Consider the following 18,667-nt stretch of genomic DNA (forward strand, 5'->3'; position numbering starts at 1 on the left):
ACAATATTAAGAGAACTGTGTGACCAATCCAAAAGGAACAGTATCTGCATTATAGGGGTACCAGAAGAAGAAGAGAGAGAAAAAGGAATAGAAAGAGTATTTGAAGAAATAATTGCTGAAAACTTCCCCAAACTGGGGGAGGAAATAATCGATCAGACCATGGAAGTGTACAGAACTCCCAACAGAAAGGACCCAAGGAGGACAACACCAAGACACATAATAATTAAAATGGCAAAGATCAAGGACAAGGACAGAGTTTTAAATGCAACTAAAGAGAGGAAAAAGGTCACCTACAAAGGAAAACCCATTAGGCTATCATCAGACTTCTCAACAGAAACCTTACAGGCCAGAAGAGAATGGCATGATATATTTAATGCAATGAAAGAGAAGGGCCTTGAACCAAGGATACTGTATCCAGCACGACTATCATTTAAATATGCAGGAGGGATTAAACAATTCCCAGACAAGCAAAAGTTGAGGGAATTTGCCTCCCACAAACCACCTCTACAGGGTATTTTAGAGAGACTGCTCTAGATGGGAGCACTTCTAAGACTAAATAGATGTCACCAGAGAAAATAAAATCACAGCAAAGAAAGCAGACCAACCAAATACTAACTAAAGGCAAAAAATAAAATCAACTACCCACAAAAGCAGTTAAAGGAAGCACAAAGGAGCACAGAATAAAACAACCAACATATAAAGAACGGAGGAGGAGGAGTAAGAAGGGAGAAAAATAAAGAATGACCAGACTGTTTAAAATAGCTCAATAAGTGAGTTAAGTTAGACAGTAAGATATTAAAGAAGCTAACCTTGAACCTTTGGCAACCATGAATCTAAAGCCTGCAATGGCAATAAGTACATATCTTTCAATAATCACCCTAAATGTAAATGGACTGAATGCACCAATCAAAAGACACAGAATAATAGAATGGATAAAAAAGCAAGACCCATCTCTATGCTGCTTACAAGAGACTCACCTCAAACCCAAAGACTATAGGAACAAAGAAAGACTGAAGGAACAAAACAGCAGCATCATCATAGAACCTAAGAATGGACTAACAGTTACCAAAGGGAAAGGGACTGGGGAGAAAGGGAGGGAAGGGAGGGATAAGGGTGGGGAAAAAGAAAGGGGACATTATGATTAGCATGCATAATGTGGGGGGGGGGCATGGGGAGGGCTGTGCAACACAGAGAAGACAAGTAGTGATTCTACAGCATCTTACTACGCTGATGGACAGTACTGTAATGGGGTTTGTGGGGGGGATTTGAAGGGGGGACCCTAGTAAACATAATATTCTTCATGTAATTGTAGATTGATGACAACAAAATAAATTAATTAATTAAAAAAAAAACAACGAAATGGTGCCGGCCTAGGATTTTACTCAGGTCAAAAGGTAGCAGGTTGAAAGATCTTTTTCTTCTTTCAGAGACACATTCTTCAAAAATAAGACTTTCTGCCCACATACAACTCACTGGCCACGTCACAATTTCATGCTCCCAGAGGGGAAGGGCTTCATGTGCAAGAAGTCAAGAGCTCCCATGCCATGTATTTCAAGTCTAAATTCTCAAAACCCACCCCCAAAAAGAAAACACGATTGCTCTCTGGAGGCTCAAGACCATGGCCTAGATACTTAGCAGCCATAGTTCCCTCTTTGGTGAAAGAGCAGAAATCCCTCCTAAGCATGACCCACATCAGAGCTGAGCTGCACACTGCAGAGGGAGCTCACCTGTTCCCAATCTTCTTCTTACACACCATGCACACCTTCTCCTCCGTGATGATGCACTTCACCTGCTGATGTAAAATCCGCTCTTCCTGGACCTGGGAGAGCAGAGAGGTTGGGGGAGAAGTCCCACCATCCAGCACACAGAACAGAAGGCAGAGGCTGGCATTGTCTCATGTCCCAGCTTGCAAAGATGCCTCTAATTGAAACACTTGCAATCAAATGTCAGTTGGTTACTAGATCAGCTTGTGCTATAGTGTTAAGGGAACACAGAGCTCTGCCTTTGTCTATAGGGTATATGTGGTAGCTCTCTCACACTAAAAATTGCAACTCTGCCCAAGAGCATAGGTTCATACCCTCAGGAATTCTGCATGGAGAAGGTTCTTGAGCACTTGATTGAACCGTTTCTTTTGTGCATTTTCTTCCAAGACTTTTTCCAGAAAGATGCGTATGTCATTAATTTGAGTGTTTGCTGGCAGAAGGTTGATGGCCTAGGGATAGGAACAGAGATGGGAACTAGGTGAGGTGGAAAAGGAGACTGAGGAAATGTCAGGGCTCCAGGCCTCAGTCCCTTTCTCCATCCCTCTGCTCCTTCAGTGCTCCCCACAAGTGCACTTCTCCGTCTTTCCAAGAAGCACTCCTGACCTTGGTGGTATCCAGCTTGCTATGGTGCAGCTCGAGGACCTGCAGGGCGGCCTGGAGATTGGCTTGTGGCTCCAGCAGTTCCAGTTTTATTGGCCCCAGGCAATGAACACTGGGAGGTGACAGGTACATCCGGAGCAGGGACAGATACACCTATCTCATACAGGTACAAGGCATGCGTCAGGCTGGCAGCAAGCCTCCCAGAACCCCCCAGAAGGGCCACACCTAAACATAAGAGCAGTCGGTCTACAGTAACAGCCACCAAGAAGCACTTACGACTCAACCATTTTCACCTTTTAAAAGATTTTGGTAAAGTCAAACAACCCAGTGAAGATGTTAAAAATTAAGGGTTGTGTTTTCTCTGAGAGAAAAAAATCATATGCCTTTTATTTGTTTAGCATAATACAGTTAACCCTTGAACAACACAGGTTTGAACTACACAGCTCCACTTACAATACAGATAATTTTCAATAAATATATTGGAAAATCTTTTTGGAGATTTGCAACAATCTGAAAAAGCATTTTCTTTTTCTAGCCTACTTTCTTGTTAGAAGACAGTATATAATACACATAACATGCTAAACGTGTTGATCGACTATTTGTTCTGGTAAGGCTTCTGGTCAATAGTAGGTTATGAGTTAAGTTTCTGGGGAGTCAAAAGTAACCTGCAGATTTTTTACTGCACTGGGTGGGGCTCAGCACCCCTAACCAAGGAACAACGGTACTGTTGACAAAATGCCAACACCGCAAAATAACTCAAAAGATCTCCTACTTTCTTTGGCTTTGAGGCTGAGACCCTGTCACATTTTGGCAAGTGGATTAACCCAAAGGAGATGCTGCCTTTTCTACTTATACCTACACTACCACAGGGTCTCAACTTCAGCACCCAACATTTTGGGCTGGATAACTCTCCACCAGAGCTGTCCTAGTGCTGTTTGGTAGCAACTCTGGCCTCCCCTGCTTAGATTCCAGCAGCACCCACACCCCCAGTGATGACAATCAAAAATGTCTCCAGACATTGACAAATCCATATGCATTCTGACAAAGCACATATGTGCACCTTTTCAGAACGACCAGCTCTTCCTTCCCAATAGGCTGACCACATCATTTACTATACAAGTCTCTCCAGAGTAAAGGGCAGGGTGTAGTCACACCAATGACAGCAGATCTAAGCTGGAAGGATCCCAAGCAACCAGGATATATGGCTCCCTGCCAAGCAATAAACAGGCTTTTGTCTGCCTCAACATGCACAGGCAAAACTGAACAGTGCCTTGATACATGGCCTGTCTTATCTCAGCAATTCATACCAGTGGTACCTGTGGCCAAAGCAGAGGGGTTAGGTGTGCTAAGAGGGACAGCCGAGTGCAGTATGCTTCCTGGGTCACAACTTACATCTTTGTAGCCATCTTTGCTTTGGTCATAATGCTTGTGGCAGTACCTGCAAGGGAAAAAGTGGTGAGACGAGACCAGGGGGGCCACATCTAGAGAAAGGTCGTGGATGCTGCCATGTGAGCAGCCTAACGAACACCAAAATCAGGGGTCAGGACAGGAGGGCTTGTCACTCCTGCAGCAGAGTGGAGGGGAGGTGGCTTTCTAGGCCTCTCACGCCTCTCCTGTCTGGGAGGCCTGCTTGTAGACCCACTGGGAGGTGGGATGACAGGGTCAACATACTCCTCAGCCATCCTTGTATCCTTCAGGATGTGGACATAGATGAAGAGAGCTTGCTCATGTTTCCCCATGCGTCCCAGCAGGAGAGCACGTTCTTCCAAGAGGCCTGTGAGGAAAAAGGAAGATAAGTAACTATCTCTACAATTATGTAATTACTTATATTCCTTAGCTATTATAGGAATGGATATTGGGGCAAAATTAATTGGGAGAAAGTATTTTACTACTTTGGATATTTTCAAGGATAAAATTACAAAAATTTAAACAAGGGTAGAGGGAGCTATTTTAGGAGGTTATTTAACCCATCTTTTTGGTGACCATTTATTAACTGGGTAGAAATGCTCACTGAGTAGCCAAGTGCATGGTACGCACCTACAGTGTGGCCTGATGTTCAGCTAAGGTAAGCAAACTGCTCTCCCAGAGCTTACACACCAGACAGATGTGCATCTTTCTCAGACAAAAACTATGATGTGCTATAAATACTACTAAACAATGAATTTGGCCAAGAACATGTACTGAAGCAATGAACAGGTTTTAACCTGGCTATCAATTAGCATGTGGTTTACACCAAAAAAGGGACTCCATTCAGTCCTAGTAGGGAAGTGAGTCTTTAGCTGGGTCAGAACAGGAGCACTGGCCTGAAACCTGCAGTTTTTCCCAGGCCCAACTTTCTGGAAGGCTGGGGAAGTGGGAAAAGGGAAAGATCAGGTTTTGCATTACTGTCAGCTGAAGTGGTTTCTCACTATGAGCCAGACACTCACCATCAAAAGGAAAGTCACAGATGAGCCGGGCTGGATCATAGTAGCCGGAAATCTCCAAGAACATAAGGAGCTTCTGTCGGTATTCTCCCAGCTCACCTTTCTCCTCTCCAGCAGGGACTGGAGTTTTGCCTTTAAAGGAAAACAAGCTCAACGTGAAATGACACTGTTGGGCAGCCATGTGGGGTCAAGAAAAATGAAGGGAGGAGGTTCAATGACGTCACCACAATAATCAGAAAGAGAAGAGCTCTGTGGTAGTTTCCAGTATGACTTTTCCTAGTTTATGATCCCTACAGGGCTCCCAAACATCAGCTGGAGGTAAAAAGCAAGCTGCACAGAGAAACACTCTGGTAGCAAACATGTTTCTTATCAGCACAGCTGTCAACTGCAGGCAGATGTGTTCCTCGCTGTGCCCACGCATGATATGCAAGGATGCCCAGAACCAGACAAGAGCTCCTGAGTCCACTTAGCTGCCGTGACTACTCTGAGGAGCTTCCCACCCATCTGGGTCCTCAAAGGAGGGTGAAGACAGCTTCCCTACATCACGCACGGCACCCCTGGGTCCCAGCTCGCCTCCGAGGCTGGAGGCCACCTGGCTTTCTGTGAGAACTGGTACCTTCAGGGAAGGACAGCAGATACTCCTTCATCAGACCTTGCACCTTCTCACAGTACAGCTGGATTAGGCAGTTGTGGAACCGAGAGCCTGTCTCCTCCCAAACGTGGATGATATGTTCCTGAGGGGAGACACGGGTTGGCCTGGTACTGTCTATGCTGTGACCCAGTCTCCCTCACATGGTTAAGGCCCTAAAGGTCCCATCCAGATTGTTCCCTAAGTAATCTGCAAAGATTAGCAAGATATAGCTCTTCTAAAATCACTGGGAAATTTTGCAATATAACCCAGTAACATCAGGAATTGTTTTCTTGATTTCCAATCTAAGCTCTTTATTAATTTTGTCCTATTATCCTCTAGACTCTCACACCAGCACATGTAGTTAAAGCTAAATAGTTAATTTAAACTTAAATGGTGCTTAAACCAGTTTGGTTGTCTTGTGGCCACAGATGAGTGTGGCTGTACAAATGTGGCTTTGAAATGTTTTTCTTGAACATCACTCTCATTTTTCCCTCTGCACTTAGATTTACAAGATTTACATCAAAAAGTTAACACTGACAGCTTCATCTACTGGGATCTCTTTCTGTTTCAGAGGATGTTGAAAAAAATCCTCCTCCTCATATTTCTGCCAATCTCCCAGTGGCACAAACCCCAATCTGAATTGTCTAATAACTGATCCATGCGGTTTAAAGATTTTTAGTTCAGACCAGAAAAATATCTTACCAGATAAGGAATAGCCAGACCCTTAAAATTCTCTATTAAGAAGCCAAGCACTCGGTCTCGCGGCAGAGACTCCACCTCCGGGAGGTCTTCAGTAAATATCTGTCAGAAGAAACCTGAGTTCAAGCAGCAGAACCATCTCACTGCGATGCTGCCAAATGCACATGCACATGCAGGGAGAGATCAGGTGTTCAGACTTGGTGAGGAAAGGGTGTGCTGTAGTGAGCTAGTGAGTGGCAGGCTAGGTCTCAGGCCTCCTGATGTCTGTGCAAGGCCCTTTCCTCTACACTACATTGCTGTTGCAGGTTTCCCCATCTACTCTTCTGAACAGCAGATAAATTGGAGGAATCTTTCCTCCCCCTCCAATATCACCATCCTAAGTAGAATCAGGACCACCTATGGTTCCAGATAAATTCAGGGGACTCCCATGACCTACCTTCAGGCCATCCTCTGGGAAGTCTCTCAGCACCCACACCGAGTAGGAAAAAATCAAATGCAGGTTTTCTGTGCCTAGAAAGAAAAGACAGACTTGTCAGCAGGTAAAGTCCACTGAACTGCCCACAGGACTGGGAAGGCCAGTGCACAGGTTGCCCAGAATTTACTCTCAGGTAAGAGAGCTCCATCTAAGTGCTAGTCACTCAGGACTGTCTGGCTGTCCTGGGCAGGCTATATACCAAAAGGCTGTCATGGTTCTACCACTAGGGACTTTTACCCCAGCTGGAGGCCGTCAAAGTCATGTGAGCCCAAAGGAGAGAGGGGACTGCCCAGCAAGAATCAGAAAGGAGGGGGACTGGGTCCATGTGAACACAACCCCTTCCCCACTCCCCTCTTGAATGCTGGACACACCCAGATGTTGCAGATATTGCACCGTCCGCTCATGGCCCTTCAGAGGAGAGTTTGCTTTCTTGGACTGGTCCACCAGTACCTGCAGAGCTGGCCGGGAAGCCCAAGAACAAGGTCATGAGCCTCTTTGGGAGGCGCACCCCCAAGGGGACTTATCACACCCAAGCAGGTTTCCCCTGTCAATATACAGGAGCCCCACTCAGATCAGAGAGCCCCTCCTCTGGTCACCTTTCTCGTGGAGCCCCTTCTTCTCATACAGGATTATTAGCTCACTGTACTTGTGGGCCTTCTTCAGCACGTGCTCGCTCTCTTCGATGTGGCAGTGATTGTTCTCCAGGCGCAGCAAGGGGGCCACCAGGGCCACATTCGTCTGCAGAGGAAGTGGCACTTCAGCAGAAACTGCTTCCTGGGGAGCCCTACTCTGACCTCGCCCAGGCATGCTTCAGGCTGAAAGGCTAGGGATGCAACCCAAGCAAGAGAAGGTAAACAACCCCTTTTTGGGACTACAGGTAGTGGCTTTTATAACATTATGCTCTTTCACACAACATGTTTTCTTGTTTTTTGTGGACATTTTCTTTGAGGAAATACTGCCCCTGTTCACCTTGTAGCATTAATCCCAATATTATCAGAGAGGACCAGCCCACTGTAAGATTCTGGGTCAATACCTTGCTTTCCTCTTAATTCCAAGCTGTTCACAAGTGTCAGGCAAAGACTAGGTGGTTCCCATAATCAAAGATTCACTCTTACTGGTGGAAGGTACTCCAAGGTGGCACCTGTCCAGTTTCAGGGGACTTGGGGATTGTGGGTGCCCGAGTGCTTGAAGAACTCACATGGAGGTAGCACTTGAGCAGAGTGGTGTCAATGATTTGCAACAGTTTCTTCTTGGATTTGATGGTGGGAGTGCCTTCCATGAGCGGGGAGGTGCTAGACTGGTGATCAGAGTCATTTAGCTTCTTTACCAATTGACTTCGTTTCTGCAAAGGCCAAAAATATGGGTTCAAGGCCAGAACTAAATCTTCCTTTATTACCTGAGCTGAGCTACCAGGGAATTCCAAATACCTACAAATCAGCTCACACCTATTCACCCTGATCTCCCATTAGTATACAGTTTTTTTTATTAAGTTATCATTGATATACACTCTTATGAAGGTTTCACATGAAAAATAATGTGGTTACTATATTCACCCATATTATCAAGTCCTCCCTCATACCCCACTGAAGTCACTGCCCATCAGTGTAGTAAGATGCCTGAGTCACTACTTGTCTTCTCTGTGCTACACTGTCTTCCCCATGATCCCCCACATACCATGTGTACTAATCGTAATACTCCTCAATCTTCTTCTCTCTCCCTCTCCACCCACCCTCCCCTTTGGTAACCGCTAGTCCCTTCTTGGAGTCTGTGAGTCTGCTGCCATTTTGTTCCTTCAGTTTTGCTTCGTTGTTAGCATAGGATTTTTACCAGGGATCAAAATAGATGACTGCCAAATTGCCACAGATAGATAGCAATTATTCACTAAGTATTTGCCACACATAGTAATTATTTACTAAGTATTTGCAAGCACTTTGTATATTAACCTCTTTTAAACCTAAAGCAAGTGCAAGTATTATTATCTTCATTTTACAAGAATCCAAGGCACAGTTGTTAGATATCTCATAATTGGCAGAGGCAGGTTTCAAATTATGGTCTTATTCCAAAGCCCCTGTTCTTTTTTTTTTTAAATCAACTTCATTGAGGTGTGAGTTACATACAATAAAATGTGCCCTTTTAAAGTACACTATTAGATGCATTTTTGACAGATATGTACATGCATGTAATCACCACCCCAATCAAGGAACAGAATATTTCTATCATCCCATAAAGTTCCCTAGTTCTTGTACCCCTTACCCCACTGATCTGATTTCTAGCACTAGAGATTAGTTTTTACCTAGTCTAGAGCTTCATATAAATGGAATCATCCAATCTGTATTATTTTGTATCTCGCAATGGCCATGGTCTTATATGCTCTACCATCTCTCTGGCACAATACCAGTGTCAGGTAACTTCACACATTCCACATGTCAGTGGAGAAGGTCAGGGAAGAATATATGCTTAGAGTCCTAAAGCTAAGACAGTGGCAATGGAGGGTCTTCTTTAATGCCACAGGCTTGGGAGACAATTTGCCCCAGAAGTTTTTTTCACTTGGCATGTGGACCATGGAAGTAAGTTTGTGAGCTCCTTACAGGCTGCCAGCCACAAGGTTACCACCAGAGCCCAGTGTCAAGGAAGCACCAAAGCTGTTCATGCTTGGTCAGACCCGTAGGACACTCACTGACCTAGAAGCAGGGAGTGGGAAGCCATCGTACAATTTTCCTAGCAGCACTTCTCGGTGCCTATCCAGAGGACCCCTTATAAAAGTCTGCAGAATACTTAAGGGGAAAAAATATACTTAGTTCACTATGAGTGGGTGCAAAGGAAATTAACATAGCCTTCTGTGACAGAAATTTGGGGTTAAGAGGCTTCAACAGAGATACTAGTTTTAGTGTTGACTTGAAAAGTTCAATTATCTGTCCATAACAGTAAACTGAAAAAAAAAAATCTAAATGCAAAAAGAGAAAATATAAAATTTAGAGTCCTGAAGAGAGGACTTTCCCAATGTATGACTAACTTTTTAGAAGTATGCTATAAAACAATATATAGTTTGATATCCATTTCTAATTAAACAAAAACCAATTCATATATACATATGTAAGTCTGGAAGGACAGCACTAAAATTTAGTCTCTGGGTGGCAGAGTTATAAGTGACTTATATTTTTGCTTTATACTTTTCTGTTTTCCAAGTTTTCTGCAGAGAGCAGGAATTTTTTCCAAAAGTATGTATCTAAAAAAGTTTGTTTTTCAAAAAGCATTCTTTTCTATCAACTAAAGTTCACTCTTTTTAGCTCCTGTATGAATTAGTATGAATTATCAGGAAGTGAGTGTTTCCCGGTATCAAGATTTGGCAAAAAAATCCACCCAGCTCCATGGTACTGTTGACAAGGAGATGAAGCTGAAAGAAGTGTGCCCACCTAGACTTCCACAGTGTCCATCTATGAAAGGCCTGAGGCATTAAGGTAAGGAAGGCCCCTATTGTCCTGCCACAGGGAAGTAGGTACTGGAACTCCCAAGCAAAGGCTTCCACGCACCTCTGTGTCATACCTACCTGTGTCAAGTAGTCAATCAGAGCTAAGTGAGCCTTCTCCAGCTCAGCTCCGGAGAGCACGGGCAGTGGGTTAGGGTATTGCAGCTGCTTCCGGTAGTCTGTGGGCAGCAAGTCCGGGTACAAGCCCATCACATGGGTAGGATCTACATGGAAGGTAAACGTGATTCCCAGCAAGGAGCTCAGGAATGTAAGGATAAACTAAACCAAGACTGTTACTACAGCAAAGTAAGTTCCAGACTTTTTTTAAAAGGAATGACTCTTAAGTTCATAAAGCCTCAATGACCTATACACCTATAGTTTGAGCACTACTGGTATGTTTATTTCACTAAAACATTACAAAAATAGCATGACTAGATTCTAAAACATAAACACATATGCACACACAGAATTAGAATGAGAGTTTATTAACTCTAAAAGTACAGGAGGAAAAATTTCCCAAGGAAAAACAGGTAAGACATTAAAGTTAAAAAGATCAATAGACTTCAAAATTAAAAAATTGTATGTCAACACAGGATTATTACTAAAACAAAAAGACCAGACAACAGGCTAGGATACACATTTGCAGCACATATGGCAAGAGGCTGATAAGTTAATTAGATAAAATAAATTCATACAAATTATTAAAAAAAATAAGATTTCATTTGATAAACTGACAAGACATGAACCACTGGTAAGAACATATAAATAAGTGGGAAAACGTTCTGTTACATTAAGAATCAAAGAGCTATGCATCAAAAATGTCAGAGATAATATTTTTATATCTATTTAATTCATTAAAAAATTATATCTATATGATAACTACCCAGCGCTTTCAACATTATGGACTGAATCACTCTTTCACTGCTAAGGCCCCAGCACTGCGATGCTCTAATAACACTTGTAAGAATTTACCCTGAGAAAACGATCTAAAAGATGAGGAACAAAGCCATATCTGAATGAACAGGGAATGTTACAAGCATTATTTGTAACAACAAAATTTTGGAACAATGTGGAATTCCTTCAACAGCAAAATAAAGTATTTTTCATTCAACTAACAGACTACTATGCAATCATTACAAATTATAATTAGGAAGGGCACATAGCAACATGGAAAAATGCTTTAACAATTCTAAGTAACAAAAGCTAGAGAAATGTATACGATTAGGATTATAATTATGTTAAAACGTAGAAATGTAGAAAAGGCTTGGATGAGGAATAGACAAAATGAGAGTCAAGGCTGGATCTAGGATAAGCTTTTTCCTTTAACATCTTAATGAATTTTGTGTACTAGCATTACTTTATTTTTGCTTTTTAAAAAAGTGGAGGAACATAGGAAGGCCACATTCCTTTCATAATGAACCCAAGTTCATTCTTCATTCAACGAAGACAAAGGCTGCATAGCCTTGCCTTGACCCCTCCAGAACCTGCTCAACCCCTAGTCACCTGTGTCTGGCCACAAAATTTCTGCCAAGCCAGAAAGACCCTGTTCCTCAAGATGAAGAGAATCATAATAATGTGAAAAAGATACTCATGAGAAGGAGCCACTGACCAGGACAGGTGGCAGTTCTACATAGGAGCTGCACAGAAGCGCAGTCTGAGAAAGAAGATGGCCACTGAGGACCCTAAATGAAGGCGTGGGTTTCTGTGGAGGCCTCACCTGCCTGCCACCATGGTGTGTGTCTGCCCACAAGACTCTAATCATACTGTTCTACTTTAACTTTGTGATGTCACCTGTAGCCTACAAAACAAAGTCCAAACTCCTGTGCAGCATTCAGGGTCCTCTAAAATTTGGCCCCAACATCTCTTTCTAGTGTGACCTATCAAGTCTCACAAACGTCACACTGGGCTGTGCACAGGCCCTCACACATGGCCAGGTCCTCCTGCTGCCACACCTTTCTTTACACTCCATTTTTCCTTCTTATCCTCTGGGGCCTGGTTGCCTTCTCTCCCTTCCTCCTGGGCAGCCCTCCTCACTACTTCCCTACACTCCTGTAGACCTTTTCTGCACTTACCCCAATGTTTTACTTAATGGTTTTGCATGCAAACTCTCTGTGGACATAACCTGTCTCTCCTGAAGCGCAAGACAAAAGGCGGAGCTGGCATTGACGGTGCTTATCTGATTTGCCTTCATGGCAATTCATTCTGAGTCCAGAGTTGTTCTACACATTGAATGCCAGAACAGTGTACACATCTAATTAACAATGGAATTATATCCCTTATGCAAAAAAAAAGGCTACAGACCAACTCTGCTCTAGCCACACAGGTCTGGTTGCTCCTTGAACATACCAGGCATCCTTCCAACCTCACTGCCTTTGCACCAGCTGTTTCCTCTGCCCAGAATACTCTTCCCCAGACATCTCCATGGCTCATTAAATCAACTCCTTCAAGACTGAAACACTCCTCAGAAAGGACTTCCCTCACCATTTTATCTTAAATTGCAATTCTAACTCCTATCTTCAGTACTCCATATCCCTTCTCTTGTTGTATTTCTCTTGGTACTTACCACTTCCCAACATACTGCAATTTTGCTTATTTACTTTGTCTGCCACCACCCCATCAGAATATAGGCCCCACTTCTTGGCACCTAGGAGTCTTCAGCACAAAGTAGAAGCTTGATAAAACTTTTTGTTGAGTTAAAAAATAAGTGAGTAAATGATATTTATTTGAACCAATTACTCCAAGGCTCGATTTCAAGTTCTAAATATACATTCCCAGAAATATAAGAACTATCTCATTCACACACTTGCCATTGCACACCATCCCACCCAACCACCAACACCCCCAAATCCCAGGGCCTCAATGCAATGAGTTTTTTCATCAAGCCCTCAGGCAAGTATCTACAGCACTTACCTTTCTACCTTGCGTTAGAGCTTTTTATATACAAATTATAGGCTGCCACAAGGAAATAACTTCAAAATAGGGTTCTTAAACATTTGTAGGATCTTAAGACATCTTATAAGAATATGATGAAAGGTATTGATCCTCTCTCAAAAAATACCCACATTTGGACAAAATTTTACATTGAATCTAGGATGACTCAGAGACTTACAAAGTCTGCACAGGTCCTATGTCCCCAGTGGGTACAGATAGACAGAGCTTCCTCCTGACTCATCCCTTAAGTGGCAGAAATATGACACTCTTACTAGGGACCTATCTGTGGGACACAGGAAAAGGAGGGGCAGAAAAGCAAACCTGGGCCCCATCCATCCTGCACTACAGGCAGGCCCTTCTCTGGCCCAGCAGGAACATGCTTCTACAAAACTTCCTTTTGCTGTTAATTCTGTGCCTCCAAAGCAGTTTTCTGACTTGGCATCCCAGGCACACACTGTTTTGTTACAACCTGAGTTTCTTTAATGTGAATTAGCTCATACACAGTTGGTAGGAGAAAGATGTCAGGATGAGGCAAGAGTTGTGTTGGCTTGTATGTAATTTTCCCCAGCTTGTTGATGTTCTGAAGTGACCAAGAGCAAGCTCTCTCACGATTAAAGAAAAACCCTTAACTATACAGAAGACTGAAAGTAAAGAGAGCCAAAAGCCCTATAGAAGCACCCTCTTTTAGCGCAAGTAGCGACTGGTTAGTAGCTTCAAAAACCACTATACTTTCTAAAAGTTAAGCCCTTTGGGGAAGCTGGGAGTAAAAATGAAACAAAGATGTTTCTCCCCATATTAATTTTTGGGAGGGTCTCATAAAGAAGTCTATGCTCAGGATTAGATTTTTTACTTTGATGAAAGTAGTTTCTATAAGTAAATGTTCTCAAAGATCTGTATCTCAAAGGAGAAAACAAGATTCCCAGGATTTAAGCCTGCAGAAGACAATTATGTTGGGAACCAATACAAGAATGAACTTAATTTTAGTAGGACTGTTACTGTTTTTATTAGTGTTTTGCTTACAAAGTTGCTTAAGTTCTGAGTAGACTGCTCTAACCTTATTTTTGGAGACCACTCCAACCTTATTTTTCCCACAAACCCTGGTATTTTCATATTTGTTACAGAATATAAGGCTTTGTAGGACCACATTTAAGGCATAGCAAAAATGGCTGTTCCTTACTATACATTTAGAGAAAGGGTGTCTTGGGTCCCATGTATGACTATCTGGCCATTGGAAAGGGATCTAGCCTCCCTACCATAAATAAATAAAGGGATATTCTGTTAATACATTAGTCTCATGCAATTTTGATCAGGGTCAGACTGTCACCAACCATCAGTCAGATGCTCTCTGGATGTGGTAAGAATATTCACTTCTGGACCTGACGACCATACCTTAGACTGAGGCCAGTCAATGGAGATGCTGCCTGAGGTCCAGTCAATAGCTAGCTGCCCCACAGACTACACCACCACCAGCACACATCTGCTTCTGTTGCTGGTAGAGGTCCACCTGTGTCTTATATGCCCTATTACACTGCTCTTTGAAGGCAGAATTCCTTTCTAATCATTTTTGCTTGGAGCCCAGAAGAGTGTACTTTCAGAGTTTATTTGTGAAATGAATGAATTAAAAGGTAGCAGCTTCATTAGCATTGACTTCAAAGCTTTAGGATTGGGGTTCAAGTTATAAATGATATATAGAAAAACGGTAAAGATCTTATGGCAGTTCCAGCTTATTCCAGCATCTTTCCAAGGAGCAGGTGGTACACTGAAAATAAAAGCCCTAACTGAGTTCATTCAGAGGAAGAATGGTAGATATTTATTGATTTCAGGTTGCCTAGCTTCTAACCCCTTCTTAACAGCAACTTATTTCCTTTTGGTGAGCTCTCTCTTCCACACCACATGTAGTTTTGGTGGGAGAATAGTTCTAGGCATTTACCTTTGCTTTCAGAAGCAGACAGGAGCCACAGCCTCTTTACCCTACCCAGTAAAGTCAGAGGGAGTGAGACCATGACCCAATCCTGGCCAATCAGATTCCCTTGATCTTGAGAAAATGAGCCAAGGATGCCAAGCAGTGTGGCACCCACCAACATGTATCCCAGCCCACATGTTTCTTTGACATAACGTTCAAGCTCCTCCACCAAGAGGTGGGGGGTCTGTGTTCCTTTGCCTTGAACTTGGTAGGCTCTCGTGAGTCAACAGAAAATGGTAAAGGTGACTGTCATAAAAGGCACTGATTGAAGCCTCCACCTAGGCTTCTTGGATTGCTCACTCTGCATGAGGACACTCAAGCAACCCCACGGAGAGACCTCCCTGAACAGGAACTAAGGCCCCCAGCCCACGACCAGCTTGTTAGCTAGCAAAGTGAGCCACCCTGGAAGTGGATACTTTAGCCCAGTCCAGACTTCAGATGAAGGGAGGCCAGCCAACACACAACAGCAACCATGTGAGAGATCCCACACAAGAAATGCCCAGCTCAACTCTTCCCAAATTCCTCCCCAGCAGACACCAAGAGAAATAAGAGGTGATTCATTATTTGATGCCAAGTTTTGCAGTGACTTGTTACAAGCTGGCAGGGGGCAATTTTTACTGAGGATCCAACAGCACAGGGGCTGGAGGCAGCAACAGCTATGGATATGGTTGTGCCAGTGGAGGGCGGCCCAGCCTGTCCTGGCTACAGAGGAATTACTGTCCAGCTTCCTGTCTCCTGCTGGTGGTCCTCCAGAGTTCCCTCGGTTAACTTCCCGAGCCTGGTCTTCCATTAATTTTGAGTGACCCTCTACCTGCCATTCTCCTAATATTCCAATAAACCATGCTTCATTTACCCAGATGCTCCTTAAATTGCCCACAGTTAGTTTCCACTGCTTACAACCAAGAACCTTAACTAATATAGGGAGTCACCACAGTTTACTATTGGCCAACATTGAGGGAAACTTGAAAAAAGGCAAAGCAAAGAGGAAAAAAAGAAGAGACAAATAATGATATAGAGTTAAACCAAGTATATATAAATTGATCTAAATTAAGCAAAAATGGAATATTCAGAAATAAAAAATTTAGTAATAGCAAACACTGGCATTTATGAAGTACTACACACTGTTCTAAGCACTTTACTTAATCTTCACAGCAATACTATGGGGTAAATATTATTTTGTCCTATTTTGCAGAGGAGAAAACAAGCACTGAGGGATCAGTAACTTTGCCTGAGGTGGGGCGGTCCAACTCCAGATTACCTGCCTCTCAGCATGATGCTCTAATGTCTAGGGAGTTTTTAGGATGCTCAGAAAAGGAAGGGCTTCATGGCACTGCCCTGTGTGGGTCTCAAATGTAACCTTCTGTTTTTATCCTAAGCTTAGGTCAGAGACTTTTGTCTAGAACAGCATTCAATAAATACTAGATGACTGAATACACATTTGCTAACTTGAATAACTTTTTGTTATCTTTTTCTAATGGCAAGGGCAAATTATCCTGGAAAACTGGAAATCTGTATTTATGGGTGAGACCAGATTTGTAAGATGAGGACTGTAATACATAACCACCATGGCCACCTGCAAGATCCTGTTAGGTATGAGGATCACTTTAGATGAGCATAAACTTCCCCACTCTTGGAAGTCTGGTATTATTTTTTCCCGTCCTTTCCAATTTCCCCTCCCTCCATTAGTTCCTTATCCCAAGGCCATACCCACTTGTTACCTGTGCCAAGCTTAGCAAAGACCTGCATGGACTCATCAAAACGCTTCTGGCAGAAGAGGTTGAAGGCATACAAGTTCTTGATATGATGGATCTGCTGCTGCTTTTCACTGTCAGAATCATCTTTCATTTCCTAATAAGAGAGTGGAACAGGTAAGCTCACTCACTCAACAAACATTTATTCAGTATTTACTAAATACTAGACAACTTCCTAGGAGATACACATGCCAATGTGTACAAGACAGCCACATGGCATCTACCCTCACAGACTGTCCTTACTTTCTAGCCATAAGAGTACATAAGTATGCAATTAAAATACAACAGGGTTTCTGTAAGATACCTGACCAGTAACCCCCAAAACTTTCAAGGTCATAAAAAACAAGGATAGACTAAGAAATAACAGATCAAGAGGACATTAAGGACATACACAACTAAATGCAGATTTCTTGATTTGAAACTGGAATAGAAAAAAGAACATTAATACAAACACTAGTGAAATCTGAATAAAGTATTGAATTTAATTTAAAAACAACAAAATCAAAACCAAAACAAGATGGTGTGTGATGACAGATGACGTGGGAGGGGTATTCAGTTTAGTCTGTGTGGTAGGTCGGGGCAGAGTCCCAGGAGGAATGTAAACTAGATGAAGAGAAGCTGCTGGAGTTAGACAGGTGAGGCTGGGCAGGTGACAGATGGGAGGGGAAGAGGAGAGTGTGCCTGCCAAAGAGGACAGCACATGGGTAAGAGCGTAAAGTGACAGAAAGAGAACACAGTGTGCTCAAATAATGAAAGATATTTGATACGGCTGGCACATAAGACGGTTGGGAAAGGTCCTGAGAACAATAAAAATATCTGTTTATTATCTTTGCTTCTTCCTCGTAACCCTTTCCTCTTATATCCTTTTAAACCAGTCTTCACTACATTTAATTTCTTTCTACAAAATATCTCTCAACGTCTCCCCTCTTTTTCCTTTCCTTTTCTGTTGCCATCACCCTAGTCCAGACCATCGGCAACATGCGGCTATGCCTGGTCTACACTCTTGTGCTCGTGGCTTCACAGACTTTGAGAACCTGGCACAGCCTCCTCACCTGGCTTAGTCCCCAGCACTCAAGCCATACCCTCTGCTCCAGTCAAGATGGGTTCTAACACCCTGGGGATGCTTGTTTCCACATCTCTAGCTTCTCAGGGCTGTTCCTGCTCCTGATCTTACTTATCCTTCAAAGGGTCCAACCTTAGGGTGCCTATTCCAGTCCACAGGGAACTGTCCCTTCTCTAACCCTTTGTCAATACCGAAGTTCAGTATGTAACTGCTGTCTGAAAGTTTCATCTGTGTTTTTTGACATGAAGTCCTCTTTAAATAAAAGATAGTTTCCTCAAGCGCTAAGATGAAAGCAATTTTGTTTTGTCATAGGGAGAACACCTATGAAGTGCAAGGCTAGGAAAGAGAAGGAAAAATGGAAACCCACTTCCATCTTCTCTACTGAAGATTAAACAGATAACATGCAGCAGGAAAATCACTGAAAAGACCCCAAGACCTTCTTGTAAGGGAAAAGATACTAAAAAAGCTATGTAGTGCATGATATCCTTTTTATAAAGTTCAAAACCTAAATATATTCAAGTACACATATGTATGTAAAAGTTTAAACAAAAAAAAGTTTTAAAGGGCATGGTAAACACAAAATGTAGGATAATGGCTCTGTCTGGAGGAGAGGCATAGGGAAGGGATAGGGAGGAGCACATAGGCTTTAGGAGTTAATTTTTCTCAGGTAGGATGGTGGATTCATGGCCAATAATTATTTTTAAAATAAAAATAAAATAATACAGGGCAATGTGTGAGTGGGAAAAAAACAGTAAGATGCTGAAATTAAATGCTCCAAGAAAGAAACAAACTTTATGGGATATTAAACATGTCTGACTATTAACACTGGACTTCTGTTCTAAATCCAGAACTTTTATATCCAAGATAAATGTTACTCTTCAAAAGTAATCAACATAGGCGAT

At 42.7% G+C, this 18,667-nt stretch overlaps 1 protein-coding gene across 2 annotated transcripts in view; it reads right to left on the minus strand.

Moving 5' to 3' along the window:
- The window catches only part of VPS39 (VPS39 subunit of HOPS complex), a 61,170-nt gene that overhangs the window by 3,571 nt on the left and 38,932 nt on the right, over window positions 1-18,667 (minus strand). For both annotated transcript variants that reach the window (XM_017669099.3, XM_017669108.3), the window contains 14 exons: window positions 16,670-16,799; window positions 10,139-10,281; window positions 7,790-7,933; window positions 7,188-7,329; window positions 6,963-7,049; window positions 6,553-6,626; window positions 6,120-6,218; window positions 5,403-5,520; window positions 4,790-4,918; window positions 4,035-4,137; window positions 3,756-3,801; window positions 2,367-2,516; window positions 2,078-2,212; window positions 1,728-1,819 (listed from right to left, as the gene is read on the minus strand). In XM_017669099.3, coding sequence (XP_017524588.1) covers window positions 1,728-1,819; window positions 2,078-2,212; window positions 2,367-2,516; window positions 3,756-3,801; window positions 4,035-4,137; window positions 4,790-4,918; window positions 5,403-5,520; window positions 6,120-6,218; window positions 6,553-6,626; window positions 6,963-7,049; window positions 7,188-7,329; window positions 7,790-7,933; window positions 10,139-10,281; window positions 16,670-16,799 — 1,592 coding nt within the window. The remainder of the gene's footprint in view (window positions 1-1,727; window positions 1,820-2,077; window positions 2,213-2,366; window positions 2,517-3,755; window positions 3,802-4,034; window positions 4,138-4,789; window positions 4,919-5,402; window positions 5,521-6,119; window positions 6,219-6,552; window positions 6,627-6,962; window positions 7,050-7,187; window positions 7,330-7,789; window positions 7,934-10,138; window positions 10,282-16,669; window positions 16,800-18,667) is intronic.

The sequence above is a fragment of the Manis javanica genome, chromosome 8, assembly GCF_040802235.1.
Source record: "Manis javanica isolate MJ-LG chromosome 8, MJ_LKY, whole genome shotgun sequence".
Taxonomy (NCBI): domain Eukaryota; kingdom Metazoa; phylum Chordata; class Mammalia; order Pholidota; family Manidae; genus Manis; species Manis javanica.